The sequence below is a fragment of the Anomaloglossus baeobatrachus genome, chromosome 3, assembly GCF_048569485.1.
Source record: "Anomaloglossus baeobatrachus isolate aAnoBae1 chromosome 3, aAnoBae1.hap1, whole genome shotgun sequence".
NCBI classification, from domain to species: Eukaryota; Metazoa; Chordata; class Amphibia; order Anura; family Aromobatidae; genus Anomaloglossus; species Anomaloglossus baeobatrachus.
Window position 1 is genome coordinate 360,878,518 of NC_134355.1, and position 15,038 is coordinate 360,893,555.

General features: G+C 48.2%; 1 protein-coding gene across 2 annotated transcripts in view; it reads left to right on the top strand.

Annotated features, from left to right (window-relative positions):
* MDN1 (midasin AAA ATPase 1) overlaps positions 1–15,038 on the top strand; it is a 585,757-nt gene that overhangs the window by 298,380 nt on the left and 272,339 nt on the right. For both annotated transcript variants that reach the window (XM_075340129.1, XM_075340130.1), the window contains exon 45: positions 14,831–14,947. In XM_075340129.1, the coding sequence (XP_075196244.1) occupies positions 14,831–14,947 (117 nt within the window). The remainder of the gene's footprint in view (positions 1–14,830; positions 14,948–15,038) is intronic.

The following is a 15,038-nucleotide window of genomic DNA, read 5'->3' on the forward strand; positions in this document are numbered from 1 at the left end:
GTGCTCCAGGCTGTCTGGGACTGGTTCCTAGTCCTTGGGTTGTGTTGTCTTCTTTTATTTTTTCCCACCCATGGACTGCTTTAGGACGTCCCCTGGTCCTGTGTCCCCCAATGAGGCGTCAGAGAAAAACGTATTTTTGTGTACTCACCGTAAAATCGTTTTCTCTTAGCCATCATTGGGGGACACAGTACCCCACCCTGTTGCCCTGTTGGGCCTTGGTTCTCTCAGTACCTTATTTGGTTATGACTCTTTTTTTTTTTTCTCATGTTCCTCTGTTGAGGTAAGTGTTTACTATTTTTTTTCTCCTACTGCTTGTGTACTAAATCTGAGGTTGCCTGGCCCGGCCAGGGGGTGTATACTGCAGAGGAGGAGCTAATGCTTTTTGCATCTACATAGTGTCCTCCTATGGATAGGCAGCATAACACCTCTGGTCCTGTGTCCCCCAATGATGGCCAAGAGATTTCACGGTGAGTACACAAAAATACGTTTTTATTAGCTAGGCAGTGCGGGTCCAAACTGGAGTGTGCGCATACACAATGATGTAGCCTGGTAAGCCCGTGTAGATGGACCATGGTGGAGTTCCAGGCTGGAGTGCAAGAATATCCAGATGTAATGATGACATTGTGGTGTAGGTTGTATTATGTACAAACACAGCAGAATCAGGCACTGCAGAGCGGCTCTGCCGGGCAGTGGAGCTGTACTCACAGGATTGATGAAACAGCTGTTTCAGGATTTCACATGCGCCTGTGTGGATAGGGCCTTGCAGAGTGGTGCTCAGCGAGCAGCATGAAGAAAGTTCAGAGATCCAGCATAAAGAAGAACGAGGCGGCAGCTCACTCCGTCAGTTGCACAAAACTTTTATTCTGCGGTTACAGACATGTACAGGAGCAGTGAGGAGAGAGGTGGGTGCGGGGGCGAGGAACGGACGACAGGCTGTTTCGCGCTGAGAAGCGCTTTGGCGAGTTAAGAATAAATATCTTTTTTATTTCATAGGTCTACGCGTTTCGAGGTTGAAACCTCTTCCTCAGGACCAGGACATCAACAAAGCATGGAACAGATGGAGATGGCAGATATATATATACTTATGGTATACCCTGAAGACCGCCTACTGAGTTTGAAAAAACTCGGCTATGTCACGCTAAGAGATTGTCTGCCCTCCGATTTTTTTCAAACTGTCAGTAAGCGATCTTCTTGGTATACCATAAGTATATATCTGCTATCTCCATCTGTTCAACCTCGAAACGCGTAGACCTATGAAATAAAAAGATATTTATTCATCAACATCTCTACATGTTCATTTGGCTGATGCGCGGCGCTAACCCCTTCTCTTCTCCTATTTGAATGCTCGTTGCACAATATGCACATGTGTCCCAGGCAAACCCACCCAATCAGTCATGCCTTATGAAATTACTGGTGCAATATGGCCTAATCTTAACAAATCAAGGCTTTGACTAAAAAGGAGGGGACAAAGGCCATTGGTTTAGTTATACATATTAATTTAAAATACTGTATAATTGTATTAATTATTTTATATTATTTAACAATGAGTTAAATGAAATCTGTCAGGTCTTTTTTGTGTACCATAATAACAGTATCCTGCAATAGGGCTTGGCAGCCCTTGAAGGATATATAACTTGTTCCTGTACATTGCTCCATTGTGTTGCTCCCCGCCCATAATCTCGCCCACCCATGTGGTGTCATTAATTGGCGTAGTCAGACTGTTCAGTATTACTCTTTTTGTTACATTAAAGGGAAGGTGTCGTCAAAAAAAAGATTCCAATAACTGAAAAAAATGTAAAGTAATAATGTTTTAATGTTTAGTTTAAATATTTATTTTTAATTGAGCAAAATAAAAAAAAATGAAAAAGTTTGATATTTTCCACTGTTAAACACTAGGGGGAGCAGCTACTGGAATCCTACTGAATTTCCACTGTAGAACAAGCTCAGATTACAGCCTGCCGTAAAGTGGGCGGAGTCAGCTCTCCTGTGTGTGATGGCGCCTCCCTCTCCTAATCTGAGTGTTTACAACAGATAACAGAGAATGACATGTAGGGACACAATGCACAGCCATTTTGTTGGTGACCAGAAATGTCTAAAGTGTCACCAAGGACAGCAGGAGTATCACACAGGACAGGATTAGATATATGGCCCTGCAGACAGTATCACACAGGACAGGATTAGATACATGGCCCTGCAGACAGTATAATACAGGATAGGATTAGATACATGGCCCTGCAGACAGTATCATACAGGACAGGATTAGATGCACAGCTCAGCAGACCATAACACAGGCTAAGATTAGATACACAGCTCAGCACACAGTATCACACAGGAGAGGATTAGATACGCAGCTCAGCAGACCATATCACACAGCAGAGGATTAGATACACAGCAGTGCAGACCATATCACACAGCAGAGGATTAGATACACAGCAGTGCAGACCATATCACACAGCAGAGGATTAGATTCACAGCTCAGCAGACAGTATCACACAGGAGAGGATTAGATACACAGCAGTGCAGACCATATTACACAGCGGAGGATTAGATACACAGCTCAGCAGACCATAAAACAGGCTAAGATTAGATACACAGCTCAGCACACAGTATCACACAGGAGAGGATTAGATACACAGCAGTGCAGACCATATCACAAAGCAGAGGATTAGATACAGCTCAGCAGACAGTATCACACAGGAGAGGATTAGATACACAGCTCAGCAGAGAGTATCACACAGGAGAGGATTAGATACACAGCTCAGCAGACCATATCACACAGCAGAGGATTAGATACACAGCTCAGCAGACAGTATCACACAGGAGAGGATTAGATACACAGCTCAGCAGACAGTATCACACAGGAGAGGATTAGATACACAGCTCAGCAGACCATATCACACAGCAGAGGATTAGATACACAGCAGTGCAGACCATATCACAGAGTAGAGGATTAGATACACAGCTCAGCAGACAGTATCACACAGGAGAGGATTAGATACACAGCAGTGCAGACCATATCACACGGCAGAGGATTAGATACACAGCTCAGCAGACAGTATCACACAGGAGAGGATTAGATACACAGCTCAGCAGACAGTATCACACAGCAGAGGATTAGATACACAGCAGTGCAGATCATATCACACAGCAGAGGATTAGATACACAGCTCAGCACACAGTATCACACAGGAGAGGATTAGATACACAGCTCAGCAGACAGTATCACACAGCAGAGGATTAGATACACAGCAGTGCAGACCATATCACACAGCAGAGGATTAGATACACAGCTCAGCAGACAGTATCACACAGGAGAGGATTAGATACACAGCAGTGCAGACCATATTACACAGCGGAGGATTAGATACACAGCTCAGCAGACAGTATCACACAGGATAGGATTAGATACACAGCTCAGCAGACAGTATCACACGATAGGGTTAAATACAAAGCCCTGCAGACAGTATATCACAGGAGGATTAGATACACAGCTCAGCAGACAGTATCACACAACATAGGATTAGTTACACAGCTCTGCAGACAGTATCACACGATAGGATTACATACACAGCTCAGAAGACAGTATCACAGGACAGGATTAGATACACAGCTCAGCAGACAGTATCACACAGGATAGGATTCGATACACAACCCTGCAGACAGTATCACCGGTACACACACAGGTACTCACATGCAGTGGCGCGCACACACACACACACACACACACACACCCCACCCCTGATGGGGACCTTGTGCGCCACACACACGCACACACACATCACCCCTGATGGTGACCTTGTGCCACACACACACACCCACCCATCACCCCTGATGGGGACCTTGTGCCACACACACACAATCACCCCTGATGGGGACCTTGTGACACTGACACACACACACACACACACACATCACCCCTGATGGGGACCTTGTGACACTGACACACACACACACACATCACCCCTGATGGGGACCTTGTGACACACACACACATCACCCCTGATGGGGACCTTGTGACACTGACACACACACACACACACACACACACACACACACACACACACACATCACCCCTGATGGGGACCTTGTGACACACACACACATCACCCCTGATGGGGACCTTGTGACACTGACACACACACACACACACACATCACCCCTGATGGGGACCTTGTGACACACACACACACATCACCCCTGTTGGGGACCTTGTGACACACACACACACACACACACATCACCCCTGATGGGGACCTTGTGACACACACATACACACACATCACCCCTGATGGGGACCTTGTGACACACACACACACACACACACATCACCCCTGTTGGGGACCTTGTGACACACACACACACACACACACACACACAATCACCCCTGATGGGGACCTTGTGACACACACATACACACACACATACACACACACAGCAGAGCGCAGAGCCGGGTGAGCTGCGGCGGCGGGCAGAGCCGGGTGAGCTGCGGCGGCGGGCAGAGCCGGGTGAGCTGCGGCGGCGGGCAGAGCTGGGTGAGCTGCGGCGGCGGGCAGAGCCGGGTGAGCTGCGGCGGCGGCCAGAGCCGGGTGAGCTATGGCGGCGGACAGAGAGGGGGCTTGGGAGAACGGAGGGAGGGAGGTATCATTGGAGACGGTAACAGCGGGGGGGGGGAGGGGCGGCATCAGTAGCTGGGGCAGAGCAGGGGCTGGGGAGAATGGAGGGATGGGGTGTCATCGGAGACAGTAACGAGGGGAGGGGAGGCGGCCCGTACTCACACCTCCCGGCGGGTGACAGGGGTAAAGTGGAGCAAACAGCACACACTGTGAACTCCACAATAATGGCGCTGAACTCCTCCCTCTTGTGTTCTGGACAGACCAGGGGGCGCGTCCACGTCACAGCAGACGCCCACTGTAACGTATGACAAAGGGTCGGAGCCCGACTATCAGAGTCTATGCACAGGGGCTGCCATAAAGGAAGGAGTTACTGTCGTTACACACACGGCAAATCCAGCATGGCAGCCCCCAGTGCCTCCAGTAAAATAAGAATTACATAAAAACTAAATAAGCTGCGATTTCCATTTTGTATTAGAAATACTTGATTTCATAATCACTATTTTTAATACAAAAATAAAAAACCGCGATACCTTCCCTTTAAGTGAGCCTAATCCTGTAGCTGTGACACTCTAAAGCAGCAAGCCATCAGTGTATTTGTCTTCTCCTGCTCGCAGACTGGATGGCCTGGGGAGAAGAGCGAGAACATAGCAGCAGGAGTACAGAGCGCACACATCTGTCTCTTGCAGTGCTGTTCATTCCTTCGGAGGGGGAGTCTGTGCCATACGCAGCTCCTGGTGTGTGCACGTGTTTAACAACCCGATCTTTAAAAAATAAATAAAGTGGCAAAAAACGAAGCTTGATCATCATATCACACCAAAATAAACGGAGTAAAACCCGATAAAAACATTTTAAAATCGTATAGCTGAAAACATCTTGACCTGCAAAAAACAAGGCCCCACTCTGCTCCATCAGCAGAGAAAAAAAAAGCTACAGCTTTCAGAATAAATCAATGCAAAAACTTTTTTTTTAAAATAAATTTTTTTTATTATTATTTTTTTATTATTATGTAAAAGTGGGAAAACATAAAATTGACATAAAAATGCTGTCACTGTAACCGTTCTGACTTGAAGAATAAGCGGTCTCATCAACTTTACTACACGGTAAACAACCTGAAAGCAAAAATATAATTCCTAAATTGCTTGTTTTTATCTACCAAAAATGACAATAGAAAGCGATCAAAAATGTTGGGCCTAAAAATGGTACCAAGAAAATCTTCAACTTGTCCTGCAAAAAACAAGCCATCACATATCTTAAAATATGGCAATGCAAAACTTTTTTAAAAAATAAATAAAAAATAAAATTTTTTTTTGAGTCTGTGATTGTAACAAACATAAAACGTTTTGTAAATATGCTATTGCTGTAATCACAATGGCCCAAAGAATAAAGCGGTTTAACACTAGAAGTCCCAGAAATTTCGAGCTTCACCCTTAAGTCCCGAAAGAGGGTCAAATGACATACAATAAACTGATTAGAAGTAACTAGAAACTAAATGGCTAAACTCAATGGAAAACCTCAACCTCCTGTGGTGCGACAGTAATGGCCTTAATTACAGAACAAAAGACGGTTATAGGATGTTAGCTAAAATCCTTCAGGTCATTCGACCCGTCTCTGGGTACCAAAGGTAGAAATGTTAAATGACCCCTCTCTGGGACTTCCTAGTGTTAATCACTTATACTCCACTGTGAGCGTCATAAAAAAAAAATAAAACTAAAGGCCCCGTCACACACAGAGATAAATCTTTGGCAGATCTGTGGTTGGAGTGAAATCATGGACATATTGTTCCATTTGTACACAGCCACAAACCTGGCACTGATTGTCCACAATTTCACTGCAACCACAGATCTGCCGCAGATTTATCTCTGTGTGAAAGGGCCTTAAGGGTATGTGCCCACGATTAGGACTCGCTGCGTTCAGAATGCAGCGAGTCCTGATCGGGGGTGCAATGTCTCTTCTCCGCAGGAGACTGCAGCGGTCAGTACCCACGATCAGGGTTCCGTGCACTGCGGTCTCTCGCTTGTGTTCTCCCTATGGAGGACGCAGGCAATTCCGCAGCAAACAACTGACATGCTGCATTCTGGAAAGACGCTCCGCAGGTCAGTGTTTGCTGCGGAAAAACAAGCACAGTGGGCACAGGATTTATACTGATCGTTGGCATGCACCCTAATTCTAGACCTGCTGTTGATTTGTCCATTCTTTTTTCCAAAGATAATGGTAACACAAAAAGTTTTGGAAAAGGGATGTGTCGCAGCCAAAAAAAAAAAATCAAGCAAATTCTGTGCTCCGAATGTCTCCCTCCTTATGAGCCCCACAGTGTGCCTAAACTACATTTATCATCCACATTTTTGGCATTTCTGTAGTGATGAAAGCCCGTCTCATTTACGGGCTGTGTGTCTCCAGAAGCACGAGCCTGGCACAATTTACGGGGCACTACAATGACCAGATTTTCAATTTTCATTCAGCAGCATCCATTGCTGCTTGCTTCTGGAAAACTCCAATGGAGTCCAAATTTTCACTACACCTGAAGAAAAAATCCCAGACTGGTGTAATTTCCAGTTGAGAAGTGATTCTGCTGTTCTGGCACTTACGGGTTTTGTATATGGAGTCCGCAAACTATTCTAAGAATATCGGTGCTCCAAAAGCCAAATAGGGCTCCTTCCCTCCCGAAACCTGCCTTATGGCTAAGCAGTACTGTACAGCCACATGTGGGGTATTGCCACGTTCAGCAGAAATTCAGTGTCAAATTGTGGTGCCATGTTTACATATTTCCCTATGTTAAAATGTAAAATCTGGAGCTAGAACAAAATTTATGGGAAAAATGTTTTTTTTCTTCACCACCCAATGGTATAAAGTTAGGTGACACACCTGTGGTGTCAATATGATCAGTGCACATTTAGATTAATTTATTGAGGGATGTAGTTTGTAAGATGGGGTCAGTTATGTGGTGTTTCCTCTGTTTAGGCACATCAGGGGCTCTAAAAATGCGACATGGCGTCCACTATCTATTCCAGCAATTTTGCTTTCCAAATGTCCTTCCCTTCCAAGCACGAAAAATAGTCATTTTCCACCACGTATGGGGTATCAACATAATCGGGAGAAAGTGCACAACATGTTGTATGGGGCATTTTTTTCTTTTACCCTTGTGAAAATGAAAAAATTGGCTCTAAAGCAACATTTTTGTGTGGAAAAATTTTATTTCTTATTTTCATGGCTCAACATTATAAAATTCTGTGAAACACCTGTGGGTTCAAGGTGCTCACCAAACTTCTAGATAAATTCTTTGAGGGTCTTTTTTCTAAAATGCGGTCACTTGTGGGGGACTACCACTGTTTAGGCATCTTAGGGGCTCTCCAAACGTGACATAGCATCCACTATCTATTCCAGCCAACTTTGTGTTCCATAAGTCAAATGGTGCTCCTTCCCTTCCGAGCCCTGCCGTGCTCCCAAACAGTAATTTTCCACGTATGGGGAATCTGTGCACTCAGGAGAAATTGCATAACAAATTGTGTGTTGCATTTTCTCCTGTTACCCTTGTGAAAATGAAAAATTTGGGGCTAAAAGAACTCTTTAGTGTGAAAATTTAAAATGTTTATTTTTTTCCTTCTGCAATGCTTTAATATTTGTGAAGCACTGGACGGATTAATAAACTTCTTAAATGTGGTTTTGAGTGCAGTTTTTAAAATTGTTACTTCTTTGTCGCTCCATTGGGAGACCCAGACAATTGGGTGTATAGCTTCTGCCTCCGGAGGCCACACAAAGTATTACACTTAAAAGTGTAAACCCCTCCCCTCTGCCTATACACCCTCCCGTGCATCACGGGCTCCTCAGTTTTTATGCTTTGTGTTGAAGGAGGCACACATGCACGCAAGCTCCACATTTTAGTCAGCAGCAGCTGCTGACTTTATCGGATGGAAGAAAAGAGGGCCCATAACAGGGCCCCCGGCATGCTCCCTTCTCACCCCACTCTGGTCGGTGGTGCTGTTAAGGTTGAGGTACCCATTGCGGGTACAAAGGCTGGAGCCACATGCTGTTATCCTTCCCCATCCTTTCGGGGCTCTGGGTGAAGTGGGATCCTAACCGGTCACCATGCACTGGGACCGTGCTCCCTCCGCAGCCCCTGGGGGAATCTGACGGACAGGAGATCGGGTATCGTCAGGGACAGGCCCTGCTCCTCTGAGGTACTCTGTGTCCCCTTGGGGACGGCGCATAGAGCGCCTGTGTATCGGACGCTGCAGCAGCTGCTGGGTGTTTTGTGTCGCCGGGACTACCGCGCCGACCGCGCTTGTTTCCCGGCCGCGCTAATAAATTTAGTCCCCGGCTTTTGCGGCCTAGTACCGCAAACTCCCGCCCCCGGGCCTGCCAGTCAGGGGTAGGGGCGGGACGCTAGACTGGACGTCAGCGGTGAGGGCTGGAGCATACTGAGGTATCCTCCTCCCCCCTCACTAAGCACTGCGGGGCACCAGATTCCCGCACTTTCTGAGGCACGCCCACGGCTCCCTCCTCCTCTCAGAACGCTGGCAGCCATTCCTATCAGCACTTCTGACGCTGGAGAACTTCAGAGGACAACAGCCGAGCTCCATAGCTCTGGGAGGCCCAGGCAGGGAATCTGGTGGTCACACAACCGCTGAGGGCGGTCGGTAAGCCGCACCTGTTACTAGGTGCTGGCCCTTCTGGGTGCCGAAGTGTATATTTATATGCTTATATTGTATACATTTACTTTGTTCGGCCGCACTATTTGCTTTTGGCTATATACCCTCACTGATTACTCTAAGAGGAGACAACAGCATGTCGTCCGCAAAAAGCAAGGGTGCCAAGGCACAGGCTTATTTTGCAACCTGTACCTCTTGTGCGGCTATGCTACCTGCAGGTTCCACCTACCCTCATTGTGTGCAATGCTCGGCCCCTGTGACACTCACTCAGCCGGAGCCTCAGCCACTAGTGGGACCCTCGGCCCAGGTAGAACCACCGGCTGCCACTGTCCAGGTGGCAGGGACAGAGTTTGCAGTGTTGGCTGACAAACTTTCTGAGTCAATTTCTCAATCCATGGCTCAGTCTATGGATAGATGGTCTGCTAAGATACTAGAAGCTTTGCAGTCCAGACCGGTAACACAGGCCCCGGGCACTGTTGAATCATTGCCCTCAGACCCCCCTCGGTCGGCGCAGCAAAGTGCTCCTGGGGCGACTCATAGGTCCCACGGTGAGGACTCCGACACGGACCGCAGTCCCAGACCGGCTAAGCGGGCTCGCTGGGAGCTTCCCTCGACTTCATCACACTGTTCAGGGTCTCAGCATGAGGACTCTCTGGAGGATGAAGAGGAGGTGGCAGATCAGGGCTCTGATCCTGACGCCGCTCTCAATCTTGATACACCTGAAGGGGACGCCATAGTAAACGACCTTATAGCGTCCATCAATCAGGTGTTAGAACTTTCTCCTCCACCTCCTCCGATTGAGGAGTCAGCTTCTCAGCAGGAGAAATTCCAATTTAGGTTTCCCAAACGTACACGGAGTGCGTTTCTTGATCACTCCAACTTCAGAGATACAGTCCAGAAACACCGAGCTTTTCCGGACAAGCGCTTTACTAAGTAGTTAAGGGTTGGGCTCAGTGTCCCAAGGTAGATCCTCCAGTCTCTAGACTGGCGGCTAGATCCATAGTCGCAGTGGCAGATGGTTCATCGCTCAAGGATGCCACTGACAGGCAGATAGAGCTCCTGATGAAATCCATCTATGAAGCTATAGGCGCGTCTTTTGCTCCGGCATTCGCAGCCGTATGGGCACTCCAAGCTATATCAGCTTGTCAGGCTGAGATTAATGCAGTCACACGTGCCTCTACTCCGCAGGTTGTGTCTTTAACCTCTCAGGCGTCGGCTTTTGCGTCCTACGCCATGAATGCTGTCGTGGACTCTGCGAGCCGTACGGCGGTAGCATCCGCCAATTCAGTGGCAGTCCGCAGGGCCATGTGGCTACGCGAATGGAAGGCAGACTCTGCTTCCAAGAAGTTCTTAACCGGTTTGCCATTTTCTGGCGACCGTCTGTTTGGCGAGCAATTGGATGAAATCATTAAACAATCCAAGGGAAAGGACTCGTCCTTACCCCAGTCCAAACCAAACAGACCTCAACAACGGAAGATACAATCGAGGTTTCGGTCCTTTCGGCCCTCAGCCAGGTCTCAATTCTCCTCGTCCAACAGGCCACAGAAGGACCAGAGGAACTCTGATTCATGGCGGTCTAAGTCACGTCCTAAAAAGACCGCCGGAGGAACCGTTCCCAAAGCGGCCTCCTCATGACTTTCGGCCTCCCAAAACCGCATCCTCGGTCGGTGGCAGGCTCTCCCGCTTTTGCGACGCCTGGTTGCCACATGTCCAAGACCGATGGGTGAGAGACATTCTGTCTCACGGTTACAGGATAGAGCTCAGCTCTCGTCCTCCGACTCGTTTCTTCAGAACATCTCCGCCCCCCGAGCGAGCCGATGCTCTTCTTCAGGCAGTGAGCACTCTGAAGGCAGAAGGAGTGGTGATCCCTGTTCCCCTTCAAGAATGGGGTCACGGTTTTTACTCCAACTTGTTTGTGGTGCCAAAAAAGGACGGATCTTTCCGTCCCGTTCTGGACCTCAAACTGCTCAACAGACATGTGAAAACCAGGCGGTTCCGGATGGAATCTCTCCGCTCTGTCATCGCCTCGATGTCCCAAGGAGACTTCCTAGCATCAATCGACATCAAGGATGCTTATCTCCACGTGCCGATTGCACCAGAGCATCAGCGCTTCCTGCGTTTCGCCATAGGGGACGAACACCTTCAGTTCGTGGCACTGCCTTTCGGCCTGGCGACAGCCCCACGGGTCTTCACCAAGGTCATGGCAACAGTGGTAGCAGTCCTACACTCTCAGGGACACTCGGTGATCCCTTACTTAGACGATCTTCTAGTCAAGGCCCCCTCCCGGGTGGCATGCCAACACAGCCTGAACATTGCTCTGGAAACTCTCCAGAGATTCGGGTGGATCATCAACTTCCCAAAGTCAAAATTGACACCGACCCAATCGCTGACATATCTCGGGATGGAGTTTCATACTCTCTCAGCGATAGTGAAACTTCCGCTGGACAAACAGCGTTCACTACAGACAGGGGTGCAATCTCTCCTTCGAGCCCAGTCACACCCTTTGAGGCGCCTCATGCACTTCCTAGGGAAGATGGTGACAGCAATGGAGGCAGTTCCATTTGCGCAGTTTCATCTGCGTCCACTCCAATGGGACATTCTCCGCAAATGGGACAGGAGGTCGACGTCCCTCGACAGGAACGTCTCCCTTTCTCGGGCAGCCAAGGCCTCACTTCAGTGGTAGCTTCTTCCCACTTCTTTGTCGAAGGGGAAATCCTTCCTGCCTTCATCCTGGGCTGTGGTCACGACGGACGCGAGTCTGTCAGGGTGGGGAGCGGTCTTCCTCCACCACAGGGCTCAGGGTACCTGGACTCAGCCAGAGTCCTCCCTTCAGATCAATGTTCTGGAGACAAGGGCAGTGTATCTAGCCCTAAAGGCGTTCCAGCCGTGGCTGGAAGGCAGGCAGATCCGAATTCAGTCGGACAACGCCACGGCGGTGGCGTACATCAACCACCAAGGCGGCACACGCAGTCGTCAAGCCTTTCAATAAGTTCGGCGGATTCTGCTGTGGGTGGAAGCCACAGCCTCCACCATCTCCGCAGTTCACATCCCGGGCGTAGAAAACTGGGAAGCAGACTTTCTCAGTCGCCAGGGCATGGACGCAGGGGAATGGTCTCTTCACCCGGACGTGTTTCAAGAGATCTGTTGCCGCTGGGGAATGCCGGACGTCGACCTAATGGCGTCCCGGCACAACAACAAGGTCCCGGCATTCATGGCACGGTCTCAAGATCACAGAGCTCTGGCGGCAGACGCATTAGTTCAGGATTGGTCGCAGTTTCGACTGCCTTATGTATTTCCTCCTCTGGCACTGCTGCCCAGAGTGTTACGCAAGATCAGGTCCGACTGCCGCCGCGCCATCCTCATCGCCCCAGACTGGCCGAGGAGGTCGTGGTACCCGGATCTGTGGCATCTCACGGTGGGTCAACCGTGGGCACTACCAGACCGACCAGACTTGCTGTCTCAAGGGCCATTTTTCCATCTGAATTCTGCGGCCCTCAACCTGACTGTGTGGCCATTGAGTCCTGGATCCTAGCGTCTTCAGGGTTATCTCAAGAGGTCATTGCCACTATGAGACAGGCCAGGAAACCAACGTCCGCCAAGATCTACCACAGGACGTGGAGGATCTTCTTATCCTGGTGCTCTGATCAGGGTTTTACTCCCTGGCCATTTGTCTTGCCCACTTTTCTGTCCTTCCTTCAATCCGGAATGGAAAGGGGTTTATCTCTCGGCTCTCTTAAGGGACAAGTCTCGGCGCTCTCCGTGTTTTTTCAAAAGCGTCTAGCCAGGCTTCCGCAGGTATGCACGTTCCTGCAGGGGGTTTGCCACATTGTCCCTCCTTACAAGCGTCCGCTAGAACCCTGGGATCTGAACAGGGTGCTAACGGCTCTTCAGAAACCACCTTTCGAGCCAATGAGGGATGTTTCTCTTTCACGACTTTCGCAGAAGGTGGTCTTCCTAGTGGCAGTCACATCACTTCGGAGAGTGTCTGAGCTAGCTGCACTGTCATGCAAAGCCCCCTTCTTGGTGTTTCACCAGGATAAGGTGGTCCTGCGTCCGGTTCCGGAATTTCTCCCTAAGGTGGTATCCCCTTTTCATCTCAATCAGGATATCTCCTTACCTTCTTTTTGCCCTAATCCAGTTCACCAATGTGAAAAGGATTTGCACTTGTTAGATCTTGTGAGAGCACTCAGACTCTACATTTCTCGTACGGCGCCCCTGCGCCGTTCGGATGCGCTCTTTGTCCTTGTCGCTGGCCAGCGTAAAGGGTCGCAGGCTTCCAAGTCAACCTTGGCTAGGTGGATCAAGGAACCGATTCTTGAAGCCTACCGTTCTTCTGGGCTTCCGGTTCCTTCAGGGCTGAAAGCCCATTCTACCAGAGCCGTGGGTGCGTCCTGGGCATTGCGGCACCAGGCTACGGCTCAGCAGGTGTGTCAGGCGGCTACCTGGTCGAGTCTGCACACTTTCACGAAACACTATCAGGTGCATACCTACACTTCTGCAGATGCCAGCCTAGGTAGGCGAGTCCTTCAGGCGGCGGTTGCCCACCTGTAGGAAGGGGCCGTTTTACGGCTCTTTTATCGAGGTATTCTTTTACCCACCCAGGGACTGCTTTTGGACGTCCCAATTGTCTGGGTCTCCCAATGGAGCGACAAAGAAGAAGGGAATTTTGTTTACTTACCGTAAATTCCTTTTCTTCTAGCTCCTATTGGGAGACCCAGCACCCGCCCCTGTTCCCTTCGGGCTGTTGTTCTTTTGTGTACACATGTTGTTCATGTTGAATTGTTCTTTGGTTCATGGTTTTCAGTTCTCCGAACATCCTTCGGATTGAATTTACCTTAGACCAATTTATAAGTTTCCTCCTTCCTGCTTTTGCACCAAAACTGAGGAGCCCGTGATGCACGGGAGGGTGTATAGGCAGAGGGGAGGGGTTTACACTTTTAAGTGTAATACTTTGTGTGGCCTCCGGAGGCAGAAGCTATACACCCAATTGTCTGGGTCTCCCAATAGGAGCTAGAAGAAAAGGAATTTACGGTAAGTAAACAAAATTCCCTTCTTTTGGGTATTAACTGTCACATAGGCCCCTCAAAGTCCATCAAATGTGAAGTGGTCCATAGAAAGAAAAAATGAGAACTTGTTGATAAACTTTTTACCATTCTAACTCTAACAAAAAAAAAAACTGTTTTAAGAAATTGGTGCTGATGTTAAGTAGGCATGTGGCAAATGTTATTTAGTAACGATTTCTGTGATACAACTATCTGATTTAAGGGTATAAAAATTCAATGTTTGAAAATAGCAAAAATTTTCCTGTTCTTTTTTTTTTTTTTGTCGCATTTTTTTATATTTTCATAAACGCAAATCATTTCATCCTAAATTTACCAGTAACTTATGCAGTACATTATCTCAGACATACTGGGTGGGGTCCATTGACGTGTTCCCGAGCTAATAGCTCATAAAATGACACTGGTCAGAATTGAAAAAAAATATGGTGGAATTCTCTACTCAACAAATGATGTAGGCATTTTAATTACTTTAATGTCTGTATACTTTTTTTTCTTTTCTTTATTTCTACAGTTCTTCTGTGTTGGATCGACTGAATGCATTACTCGAACCTGGGGGAGTTCTCACGGTCAGTGAGCGAGGGGTCATTGATGGAACCACCCCCACTATATTGCCTAACCCTAACTTCAGGTGAATACATTTCTGTAGTTCTAGAATACATGGATAAATATTTTATGTGGTTAGAAAAAATGTTAGAATTTCACAGGATGAGTATAGAAAC